This window comes from Pelodiscus sinensis, chromosome 12 (genome assembly GCF_049634645.1).
Source record: "Pelodiscus sinensis isolate JC-2024 chromosome 12, ASM4963464v1, whole genome shotgun sequence".
NCBI lineage: Eukaryota > Metazoa > Chordata > Testudines > Trionychidae > Pelodiscus > Pelodiscus sinensis.
This window is the reverse complement of record NC_134722.1, coordinates 22421824-22435173: the sequence shown is the minus strand read 5'-3', so window position 1 is coordinate 22435173 and position 13350 is coordinate 22421824. Positions and strand designations below refer to the sequence as shown.

Sequence of the window (13350 nt, the reverse complement as noted above, 5' to 3'; positions counted from 1 at the left end):
CACGGCGTCCCACAGAGAGAGGACTTCTATCCCTGCCCGCTGGAGGAGATGGGGCAAAGTGTTTGATCAGCTGTTGCCGCTTACCAGGAAGGGTGGTACTGAGGTCCCCTTCTCTACTTCCCTCCAACAGGTTCCACTGCAGAGGATCAGTGTCTTTCGCCTTGCTGTGCTTGACCAGGAGTGGCTGCTGTCTGAGTGCAGGCATGAGCCTGTGCTCTGTGCAGCACTGCTGTGTGTTTCCTTGACCCCAGCCTCCTTAGTGGTGGCCTGTGGAGGGAAGGTGTCCCACCACAGTTGGGAGTTAGGCAGGCCTGTCCAGGTACCTTGTGAGAAGGAGCAACAGGTTCCCATTTGGCAGCCTCATGGGGCTGTCTGCTCTGGACTGGCGCTCCATGTATATCCATGTGGTGCGATCCTCAGGCCAAGAGAGAAGTGTGCAGCCCCTCGCAGCCCGCTGCCTGACCCCACATGTAGATAGGTAATGGAACTCTCTTGATGTGCTTTCCCTGGTTTCATCTGAGCCCTGGGGGATGCCGGGAGGGGGGGGTGGAGGGCAGCTCCAGGCTGAGGATGAGTTCCTTGCTGGCTGGCATAGTGTCAATGCTGGCCTCCTCCTCCTCCTTCTCCTCCTCCTCCTGGTCCACAGCCCTGCCCTCTTGGAGGTTGAGGCCAGGCTGGAGTCCACAAAAAGGGGGGAAGGTACCGACTCCCCTCCAAAGATGCCATCCAGCTGGGCTTAAAGTAGCATGTCTGGGGTGCTGTCCCTGAGTGGGAACTTTGTTCCCTGGCCTTGGTGAAGGCCTGCCAGACTTTTCACCTTCATCTGCACCTGGCCCTGGCTATGACAGTGCCCCTTCTGGGTCAGGCTGGTAGCCATCTGGCCAAAGACACTGGCATTCCAGGGCCTGGTGCGGAGATTCTGGAGATTCGACTCTTCACCCCAGACCACAATGAGATCCAGGATCTCTACCAGTCTGGGAGGGGGCCCTCCTTTTCCACCCCTGGCTGGAGGCTTCTCGGGTGGCGTCAGACTTGCTTGCCCCCGTGAGGGGCTTGGAGGGAGCCACGGGGTCTGCCATGGCGGCAAGCAAGAGCAGTGAAAGCTGCTGGTGCATGGCATGGGGCTGGCAGGGTTGGTATGGTGCCACAAGCCCTTTCCCTTCTGCCTGTACCTTTAAAGGATAAAGGGAAACTACTGCATTTTAAGGGGTGTGGACAGAGTAGCCACCAGGGAAGCTATGAGAAGCCCTGGAGGCCAATTATTTTGAAATAAGCACAGCTGAGCCATCCACATTCACCCTGTTTCAAAATAGAAATTTCGAAATAGGCGTTATTCCTTGTGAAATTAGGGTTTATGATTTTGGAATAAAAAGCTTGTTATTTTGAAATAAATAATGGTCTTGCTGTGTGGATGCTCACCTTGTTATTTTGAAATAATGCTGTAGTGTAGACGTGCCCTTGGTGACCTCTAGTTCATGTGTTATGGGAAGGAGTAAATAACTCTTCTGTCTTCACATTTTCCACACCTGTTATGATTTTATGTCCCCCCTTAGCCATCTCTTTTCCAAGCTGAAAAATTCTAGTTGTAGTAATCTCTCCTCAAATGACAGTTGTTCCAAACCCCTAGTAATTGTTGTTGCCTTTTTGTGAACTTTTTCCAATGCCAAGACCTCTTTTTTTTTTTTTTAAATGAGGCGACTGCATCTGCAGTAGGGATGTTAAGAAGTGTGTAATTAATTAATTAATTGTGTAGTCGACACAAATTTTGTCGACTACACAATTAATTGATGAGGGTTAGCACTCCCTCCCAGCTTGTGCAGGGTCCAGCATCTACCCCCGCTGCAACTTTGCACTAAGAGTATTTTGGGAGCCGGCGGGCAGGTAGCCTGGCTCAGCCCCGGGAGCTACTACCTGCTGTGGCTCTGCAGGGAAAGTCATGTAGGAGCAGCTGGGCGGGCAGGCAGCCCGGTTCAGTCCTGGCTTGTGCCAGGTCCTGGGAGCTACCCCCTGCTGTGGCTCTGCACTTCATGCACATAGCTCCCAAGACTTTCAAGCCAGCTTCCTGTGTGTACTGGCTCACAGGGGGCCAGGGAGCTGCCCCCCACACTGCTGCCTCTAAAGCCGGCTTCCTGTGAGCATCGGCTCCTGCCTGCTTTAACGCTGTTAAATTGCAGTTAATTGACTAGCCAAGTAGTCGATGGAATGTCCCTCGACTAGTCGATAGGCACTTCCACATTCCTCCTTTGAAATGTACAAGAGCCCTCACTGGGGCTGTTGTACATTTCAAAGGAGGAATGAGGAACTCCGCATACAGCCTGGAAATCCTGAGGACTCCGGGCTGCACACAGGTGGCTGCTTGGAAATGTACAAGAGTCCCCAGAGGGGACTATGAGTTCCCCACTGACCCTGGGCTCCAGACTGCACTGCATGCCACTTCCCCAGAACCTGGGGTTAGCTAGGGATTCCCCAGCTGATCCTTGTTCTCTTGAAATGCCTCATGGATTCTCCAGATGACCCTAGGCTCCATGGTTGCTCCTCTGAAATGTGGAGGTGGAGTTTCAAAGGGTCAGCCACTGCACAGCTGAGCCCGGGATCAGCTGTGCAGCACTGCCCATTTGAAATGCCAAGGCAGCCCCCGGGTTCTGTGGAAATGCTGCACAGTATCCCTCTCCCCCCCTTTTTGCTGCCTCCATCTAATAGAGGCAGCAAGGGGAGGGAATCGGCTAGTCGACAGACTGTCCAATAAGTGCATGCTTATCGGATAGTCGACTAGTCCTTAACATCCTTAGCCTGCTCTCCTACGTGTAAACGTGTAATCACTAAAAATTCAGTGGTTACATGTTTATAAAAATAACGTTGTATTGTAATTGAAATCAATATATTTGATAATGTAGAAAAATGTTCAAAATATTATGTCATTTTCAAAAGGTATTTGATAGTTTAACAGTGTGATTAAAACTGTTATTAATTTTTGAGTTGATCACAAGTTAACTGCGATTAGTTGACTGCCTTACACTGAATGTAAATTTAAAAATATTTGATGTGACTGAGATGACTTGTTTTGTGTTTTGTTACCAACATTTAAGGCTCTGCTAACGTAAAAAGGTACTGAGTTTTTAAAAATATATATCTGTTCATTTATTTTACCCAGCACACACTTTATGAAAGGTGAAAGAAGAGCATCTTAGAAAGCAGATTTTGAACAGTTCATTATGTATAAATAGCTCCCTATTATTACACAGTAGAGCCAATGCATAGTGAATAGGGAAGAGGCAACTAACTAGGAAGGAGATTTTTCTGTTGAAGCACAAATACCATAGTAAGGAGCATTGATAGGAAATGGGATACCTCAAAAATACATGCCCATTAAATCATATTTGGACAAATATGAGCGTATTTTTTTCAGTTTGCCTTAATGTGTCAGTGGTCCTCTGACTTTAATAAAAATATTTTTGTGGCAGTAGGAGACAACAAAAGGAAAACTTTGCTATTAAACTGTTGCCCATTCAGATTAGGAATTGTAATAGGAGCAGCAAAGCCCAGAGTGTTCTTGTTCTGTTAGAGGAGGTATCCAGTGGCAGTGGACATTATCAGATAAATTGCCAAAATTGGCAAAGCTTTGTTTCCTTTATAACCATTTTTTCCCACATATACTTTCAAATTAGTGAGTTAGCTAGCACAGTATGTAGTTCTTTTAGGGGTGTAGTTGACAGCAGGCATGCAGAAATAACGAAATAAACTACTTCACACCTGAAAAATTAAAATCTCTGTTGCATGAAATCCACTGCATGTACTTTCTAATATTGGAAAAAGCTAAACTGTCCGAAGAATCTATTACTTGGGGTCACTCTCATGATCATTCTAATCTAGATCACTAGTGGGCAGTAATTTTCACGGGGGGGGGGGAGGGGGGGGAGGAGGGCTCTTCATTAAGTTTGGTATGTGGTCATGGGCTGGCTCCACCCCAGAAGAAGTGGAGCCTGGGGCAGAAGGGGCGAGGCTGGGGACTAGCCACTTCCAGTGCTTTTGGTTCCCTGCTGCTTCATTGTTCTTGAATCACGGTGCTGAAGAGCCTTTGTGAAAAGAACCTAATATTCATAAAGTTGTAGTTGCAGCAGTTAGAAGATCTAATTGTTGCAGGTTCACCTCATGTGGTTTTAGTTCTGCCCATGTTGCATTGATACAGTGATGATAGTGGAGAGGGAACTCATTTAAAATTCTACGTACAGTCTGTAGCAATACATGTAAGGAGAGAACTTTAGAGCTATGGTGAGACAATCATGTGGTTCATACTTTCAGTATAGTTGCATCCACTTCTCAGTATTCTGCCTATGAGCAGTTTCAGGGGGGGCTACATTGGGGGGCACTTTATTTTTAGAAATGTGAGCAGACAACATTTCATTGTTATAAAATTCATTGTGGAATTATTTCATGTTGCAAACATGCGTAATTAAAGACTATGAATGTAAACTAGGTGTCTTGGTGTATTTGCTGTTTACAGGATGACAGTAAAGTTTTTGTATCTCATGCCTCAGGTAAGTTATCTGTCTAATGGTTTTTATATTCATGTGGTGTACACTTAAACTACAATATGTAGTACTTTCTGCATATCAAGCTGTAGAGTATGAATTTAAAAGTAACTATTTTATGGTGGTAGATTTCCAACAATCACCTGTTAGCCCATGATTTACAAAATGTTGATGGTATGTTCTCAGCACACTGAGAACAGTGTTAATAGTATGTACACATGCACAAGAAAATCCAAGATAAGGGCCTCCTTTGTCTCTTTATATGCATTTAGGATATGGGAAATGAAGCTCCCATCAAAAGGTAAAATGTTGTACTGTGAGGACCAAATTAATTTCAAAATCTAACAGAGAACGTTCAGAGCAATTATTACATTATCCACACAGGGTACATCTAGACTACAGGGTTTTTTCGAAAAAACTTCCCCTGCGTCTAGACTGCTGCTGCATTCTTTCGAAAGTAAATCGAAAGAAAGCGGCATTTTTTTCGACCACGGAAAACCTCGTTTTACAAGGAACAATGCGTTTTCAAAAGTGCTCATTCTAAAATAGTCATTATGTGATGCAAACTGTGCTTTTTTCGAAAGAGAACATCTGGACTGTCTGGGTGCTTATTCGAAAAAGCGGCTTGCTTTTTCGAAAGTACTGGTGGTAGCCTAGACTCTCTCTTTTGAAAGAGGCTTTTATGAAAGTATGTTTCGAAAAAGCCTCTTTCGAAAGAGGCTCGCAGTCTAGACATAGCCACAGTTTTCCCCTCATACTGTACTAAATGTATTTTCCTAGCAGAAAAACTTTTTGTTCTTCGAACATTTCGATTTCCTCTGCCATTAAATTGGATATTTGCAAATTAGACATAGTCACAGGCTCTGATTTAATAAATGGCGCTCCCATAGTGCCCTCCATACGAACATCTAACATTGTTTTGAAAACATTGGGCTGTATTTAACATTCCTACTTCCGCTGCTCCTCTCTCCAGAAACATTTCTCATTGACATCAGTAGTCCTTGCTGATGATACCACAAAAGTTTTGTGGGAATAGGGCCCAGTAGCCATTTACATTTCATGACGTCCTGTTAGAATAGGTAAGTAGTATCACAGACTTTTACAGAAGAAAAACCTGAAGTGGACTGTTGGAGAACCTGATTTTTCTAAGGCTTTGTGTACACTTAAAAGTTTAAAGTGCAGCTGCAGCAGCAATTTAAATTGAAAGTTTGACCACAGAACTCTATATAAACACCTCCATAAGGAAAGTAGCTAACAGCACTGGCTGCACAGCTCCTAGTGCTGTAGCATGGTCCACACTTGCACTTTACTTGGTGTAACTTGCTATGTTCGAGCCTGTGTAGACTTACCCAAAAAGTTAGAGGTGAAAGTAAACCTGTGTGCCCTGGTATGGTGCTCTGGCAAGAGGCTGGCTGGCTGGATCGCTTAGCTGCAGGAGGAGGAGCAGGGTGCTTTCAGCACAGCAGGCAGCCAGGCAGGTTAGATGGGCGGTTGGGGGCACCCCACACTCCTGGGGACTGCCCAAGTCCAAAGCTGCCACTCCCTTCCCTGGCTGCCATTTTGGGGGGTGGGGGAGCTTCAGCTCCACTTGGTTGCTGTGTGCGAGTTTTTCCTATTTGCTGTGTGTTTTTCCTGTTTGCTATGACTAGGGAGCAAGGGGAAAGTGCAGAGCCTGCTGCATTCCTCTGCCCTCCCCCCCCCTTCCGCCCCAAGGCAGCTAGGAGCAAGACTTGCCCAAGATCACATGGAAAGTCTGAGGCAGACGCAGGAACTCATGACTCTTGATTCTTGACTCTTGATTCTTGCTGCAATGGGTGAACCACCAAATTAGCCTTCCTCCTCCCCTCACAAAACAACCAAGCAAAACAAACCTAACCCTGCATTGGATATCCTCACCCATTTTCTCATTTATGTATGTCTTTGGTTGCTTTTTAATAGAGAGATAAAATATTCAGTAAATTTACAAAAACAACTATGCCTTGTTAAATTAACAACCCATGGCAGGGTTCTGAACCCAAACATTGTGCTTGTGAATGAAAATCAGAATGTGCAATGGACCATGTAGCTCAGTTATGCAAATGCAGTGAAATAAAACTATATATTTTAAGCACAACTAAAACATTTTCATAAGACCTTGGCTTCTATTTGGGCACCTATATAAAACTGCCACATTTTCAAAGGTGTTCAGCCTCTGGCAGTTTCAATTACTCAAGATAAATTAGGAGAATCTTCAGTGGAATCACACTTATGTAAAATTAATATAAAATAAGTGACATTAAAATTAGGCCTGGGCTGTACAAAAGCATAATGTTGCATGAGAGACCTGGACTATTAGTATTTGTACGGAGTAAGCTGAAGGGAAGGAAGGAAGGCAATTCACTGAAATACGTTATCCTGCATAAACATTCAAGCAACAGACAAAATTCAACTGATATTATTCCCGGCAGATGTGGTCTGCATGAGCACATGGTTTAAAAGCAGAGATGTGCTTGAACCAATGCATTGCATCTGAACACCCTTCTGTCTTTGGGAGTATTTAATATTAGGATCTGGTCTTGTGTCTTTCACTTCTTTCATATATTTGAGAACTCTTTTTTTTTTTTTTTTTTTTTTTTAAATTCCAACTCTGACGGATTGTGATTCGGTTAGGAGAATTAAGTTTTCCAGGAACTTACTATTAAAAAGTAAGGTTCCAGATATTTCATGTTGAATATGGATCTCCTCCTGTTGCTGAGTGGCATCTCAGTCTCTGGGAAGCTGGTAAATAGGTAAGGAAGCTTTCTGCATCATTTTATACTCTCGGCAGATCCATGCAGGATTATTGATTGTATCTTTTTGCAGCTTCGTCCAGGACTATTGATTTTTTTTTTTTTTTTTTGTGAGGTGTCTGCTCACCTGCATTTAAAGCAGAAAACCACGTGTCTTAATTTAAGACCAGGGCAGGAGAGAGACAGACAGCAATGAAAGGATACAATTGTTGACTCCTAAATTATCTGTAACCATTAGAAATTGATGACAGCTAGTATAGCTAATGTGTATTTTTGATTAGCTTAAACATTTAATTGAAGTGCCCTTTTCTTTTCTTGGTTGACAGCTGCTTGCAGTGGAAAACTGGAACAGCACACAGAAAGACGTGGAGTCATCTATAGTCCTTCCTGGCCACTAAACTATCCTCCAGCCATAAACTGCAGCTGGTACATTCAAGGAGATCACGGAGATATGATAACAATTAGGTATGATTTGTAGTGTTCTGTTGATATAAGATTGCTCTCCTGAAATGAAGCATAAGGGTTTGTGTAATATGCTATTATGAAGTTGTGTCTAAAAGAACTGTAAAAATTATAAAGTTCTTTTGCTAAGAAAGTAGTGGTTGATGCTTGGTGAAATATAATTGCTGGTCAGGAAGATCCTTTCATTTAAAAGATATTATGCAGTTTATTTAGGTGTCTGAGGTAGTGAGATGGTCCCTGTAGTATATGAGTGCTTCACAATTTTGTAATGTCCTTACCCTTACAAAGTTGTATGAAGCAAGAAAGCACTACTGTGATTCCTATTTGGAAGGTGGGGACCTGAGGCACAGGAAGACTAGTTTGGTCACATCAGCTGAACAATCATTTTGCTTTAATTGTAATGGGAATGAGAACACTACACTTGGATTTAGAATAGCATTTGAGTTTAAGGTTGAACAAATGCTAGGACTCATGTCCGAAGATATCAAAATCTTGAGTTTTTCCTGTTTGAGTTGACAGAAATCTTCCGGATGTCAGTGAGATATGAGCCATTTGAGGAAAATTGTACAGCTCCCAGTTTTGGGTTATTGTAGAGGGATGGTTTAGATCTGGGGACTTAGCTACAAAACTATCTTCCAGCTGACATTCATAGTTGAGTGTTTGGGTTTCAGGTTGTTAATCAGACTCATGTCTGATCTAAAGCAGTTGTTAGTAGTCACATAAGGAAAAAAAAATCCACACATGGAAGATCTAAACATGGTATCCATGATTTTTCTGTTTACTCAGATGGCTAGTTAATAACCCATTGGAGGCAGCCAGGCTAGAGTTCATATTGTTCGGAATAATTAAATTATATTGGTACATGGTAGTAGGAAATTGAATAATCTACCAAGTAATATCTAAAGCGTTAACAGTGGTTAAAATGGTCTGAAAGAAGTAGGAAGGGTCTATCACAATCTGAAAGTTGCAGCTTTGGTCAGTTGGTGCTTAAAGTGGGTTCCATGGCTCAGTTTTGTTTTATTTTGTGTGTGCGTGTATGTGTATTTTATTTCCTGGTCTGCAACCCTTTGCAAGTACTTCATCCCCCTGACTCTATAAACACACACACACACACACACACACACACACACACACACACACACACACACACACACACACACACACACACACACACACACACACACACACACACACACACACACACACACACACACACACACACACACACTCTATAATACAGAAGGCCAATTTTTCAAACAAGTCTTTTAAAATAGACCCATAGAATTTGCATGCTGTTTTTATATGTTAAGAACTGTTTATACTTTAGTTCTGCTTGATAAAGGAGTCAGTTTTCCACTGCCATATATCAATATACTGTACATTATTGCTAACAACATGAACTCCAGCCTGGTCATCTCCAAGGGGTTATTAACCAGCCCTCTGAGTAAACATAAACATTCTAGATGACATATTCAATTCTTCCATCTGTGGATTTTTCTCCTTACTACAGACAACGGCCTTTGATTAAACATAAGCCTGATTAATAACCTTAAATCTAAAAAACGAGTAGTCCTGTAGCACCTTAAAGACTAACAAAAACATATATATAGTATCATGAGCTTTTGTAGGCAATACCCTTAAGGTATACAGGTCTACTCATTTTTAAAGTTACAGACTAACACGGCTACCCCTCTGAGACTTAAATTCACTCTCTCCTGTGAATGTCAGATGGAAAGCAGTTTTGTAGCCTAGTTCTCAGATCTAAACCACCCTTTTACAGTAATCCAAAACTGGGATCCATTATATTAACATTCAACAAAGCGAATTAATGCTTCCAACAATAAGCAATTACAATTAAAGAGTTAACATCGATGACATAATTTCAGTCCTTTCTGGGAAAGCACTCTTAATAAAAGAAGCATATACACACATACTCTCACACATACATCTACATATCTGAAAAGGATATTTTGGACTCTAATGCTCACATTAAGTAAAAGTACTTAATTCTCTGTGCTAATCACAGTATCCTCTTCAAACCAAGAACTATTTATTTTTGAAAAAAGCCATTTTTTGTGTTTAATACTGCTGTATTTGGCACCATCTGCTGAGTCGTAAGCTCAGCGGCTTAAAAGGACTGCAAACCTTTTTAACTGCAGATGCTCTACAATTAAAAAGAAATCTGCTGCAGATGGAATAATAGGAGGGTTCCTTCTTCCACTGTTTGAAATAGGAGCTAATTATAATAAACAAGCAAATGCATACCTGCCAACATTTGAGATCCACTAATAGGTACATCGCTTCAAACTCCATTAAAATATACTGGAGTAGGAGAGAGAGAGCTTCTAAATAGAGACTGTTGGAAATTAGGGGGAAATACACTAATGAAATATAGAACTTGCTTTAGGTGTACAGATGGCAGAAGAGTCTAAAGAAGGTTTATATAGAAGTTTTCATTGAAATATATTTGGCCAAATTATTCATACCTGTTGTATCCATTCACAACTCTGTTGCAGTTTAGCTAGGCATTATTTAATCAAAATACTGTTGTTTTGTATTGTAGTAGCACCCCCTACCAGAAGCTTGAGATCTGATTTGGGGTCCCCATAGTTACTTTAAATTCTTTGTTGCTAATAGGGTAAAGATGACTATGGAAATGATAGTAATTTGTTTCCCTAAGCTAGGTATATGCACAGCTATGTGGTTTTGAGTTATTGCTATGTACGCAGATAACAGTGTTTGTTTTTTTGTCATAGAGAATTGCACAGGGCCAATGCCTGCTCTAAGATTCACATGTACAGGTTTCACTGAAGATACTGGGATCCTTGGGTGTATATGTCCAAGAGATCAGTTTGGTTCACTGATGACAGATGGGTTAAGATGTTTTGTTAAATAGTTGCTTTTCTATCTTAGAATTACTCATATTAGTATCAATTTGCATCCTATGCACAGTTAATTTGAAGATCTCTAAGCACATCACAACTATTAATGCATACAATGCCACTAGAAAGCTTACAATATTAGCAATATTATCCATAAGAGGATACTGAGAAATAGGGAGGGTAAGTGACTTGCTCATAGTCACATAGCATGGTCCATTGCAAGGTGAATAGAATCCAGGTGTTTGGATTGTGTTGCTCTAACCACTAGTCATGCTCCCTAACATTCTTATAAAAAGGTATGGAAGGGCAAACTGACATTGTTACTGTTCTTGATTCAATAGGATTTGGATTTTAGAAAAACGAAAAAAAATCCTTGAACTGTTTTAAACGAGCTGTATTTACTTTGACCTTCAGTTCTCCTGACCAGCAAGACAGCTGCATTACACAATAGTATAGTTGGGGTACACCAGAAATCCCTAAAGGATGAAATTACAATTGTAAGTAGTTTGGTAAACAAGACGATTGCAATCTGGGCCAGTTTCTTCTAAACCTATTAGTCAGCAGCTTAAAAAAAAAGTCCTCTTCTACATGTCTTCCAAGGGCATCCCCTTTGAACACTTTGTTTTAATATTTTCCTTTCCTATGTTTGTATTGATTTTCCTCAGCTGCTTACTTTTTCATGATTTCGCTTTTTCTTCCTTCTATAGTTAATTTCTCAGACTCAGCAGAGACAGGTTCAACAGAACACATATTTGCTTTTTTGCGTACTCCTCTGTTAACTTTTTCCTTATCATCCCCAAAGAAGCTTCCTGAATAGGAACATGTTGCCAAAATTTGAGAACAAGTGGGTAGCTACTAGGGATGTTAGATATAATGTCATTTAATAATCGGGTAATCGCACCAAATATGATTGGTTACATGATTATTTGATAGTCCTGGCCCCACCCCTGGGGAACCCCGTGCCATCCTGTGCAAAGTGGATCTCACCTGTCCTGCGGACACAGGTTGCACCAGCATCCCACACAGCAGCCTATATCTGTGGCAAGCCTGGACCTACTGTGGACAGAGGCTGCTCTACGGCAGCCTCCCCTGCCCCCCAGCCCCACTGGGGGTGCAGGAGACCAGTGCTTGTAAGCCGACTCCCCACTGAGCACCAGCTCCTGCCTCCTGCTGTGGGAGGCAGCAAGTGGGGCAGGCTGCTTCGCAGAGCCGGCATTCAGGGCTTACAGTGTATACCGGCTCCCGCCTGCCCACCTCACCCTCCATGCTGCTGCCTCTTTATCAGAGGCAGCCATGTGTGGTGGGGAGGTGGCTCTGCTAGATCCAGTGCCTCTGATACAGAGGCAGCAAGGAGGGGGGAAATGCATGTTGTAGATAGAATTATCTGATAAGCCTAGGATTATCTGTTAATCGTGTAGTTGATTACACATTCACGTCCCTAATAGCTAGTAAACATGGAGTTTCTAGCATTGCATTGCATTGTTGCAAATTCAGGAAGCCAGTTCATTAGCAATTGTGATATGTAAACAGCCTACTTTCCCAGCATGGCTCTTCTGTTACCAACCACCTACAATTACAAAATATCTGTCTTAATACAAAAGATCTCCAAATGTATGTCAGGAAAAAAAGACTTGGGTAACTACCAATTACTACTCCCTGAAGCTAGGAATGGGCAATATGAGGTAGATCACTTGATTACTTGTTCTGATCATTCTCTTTGAAGCACCTAGCATTGACTCACTGTTGGGAGACAGGATGCTAGGCTAATGGACCTTTGGTCTGACCCAGTATTGCTATTCGTACGCACAAATATGGTGACCACAAGCAAAATATTTTCTTATGGTTTCTTTCATGACCGTGTATTATCAATTATCTTGTGAGATCAGCTATTGATCTTTCATACATAGTATATGTTCTGTAACAGGGCTTACAATTATAAGATCAGGATCAGTCTTTTTGTTCATAGTGATTGTTATCCGATTGTTTTGATTAACCACGTCACAGGGTGGAAATGTCCAGCCTCGTCAGGGGCCACTCCCAGCTGACTGGCCTCTGTGGTTCAGTCGGCTCACTGCTTTTCCTCCAGAGCTCTGGTAGCACTTCCTTCCGTGGTGGTGATCAGCCCTGAATGAGCTGCTCCTCTGGCCTTTATATCTGGAGCATGCTGAGCAGGGCTGTGGGGGCAGAGCTCTCTCGGCCAGGTAACCCTGGTTAACCCTTGCTGGTCCAGTGTGGGGTTGTTACACCACTCACACATGGTAACACTATAAATTAAGTGCATTTAATTATTCTGAAGTTACAGAAGTGAGAGAAAAGTCTATTCCACATTTAAACTTCAGGGTGGAATGGTAATAACAGATCTGCTTTGCCAACTAGCCTCCCTAACTATTTTGGCATTTGTCTTTTATCTGGTTTTGCTTCGGAGATACAAGTTATCTGCCTTGTGAAAATTCAACAAAGTTCTCTTGAAATTCCTATTCGTGCCAGCAAAGTACAGGAAGCACCTTGTAAAACTAGGGCCTGCTTCTGGCAAACCCTCACTAATATGAGTAATCCTGGAAAAATAATGGGAGTGCTTTCTGTCTCCTATGTGAGGCAGGTCAATGTTATTCTCATTTTTATGAGGGTGGGGGGAAGTTCCTGGAGAGATTTATGGCCTGATTTTTCCAGAGGTACTGAACACCCACCATTCCTGTTGCCTTCAGTTGG

General features: G+C 42.4%; 1 protein-coding gene across 5 annotated transcripts in view; it reads left to right on the top strand.

The window, feature by feature from the left end:
• The window catches only part of LRP3 (LDL receptor related protein 3), an 83488-nt gene that overhangs the window by 54305 nt on the left and 15833 nt on the right, over nt 1-13350 (top strand). For 4 of the 5 annotated variants that reach the window (XM_014569490.3, XM_075940107.1, XM_025180616.2 and 1 more), the window contains one exon: nt 7624-7762. In XM_014569490.3, coding sequence (XP_014424976.1) covers nt 7624-7762 — 139 coding nt within the window. Of the gene's footprint in view, nt 1-7623; nt 7763-10982; nt 11139-13350 lie in introns of all 5 variants that reach the window. The other variant, XM_075940108.1, reaches the window with a different exon arrangement.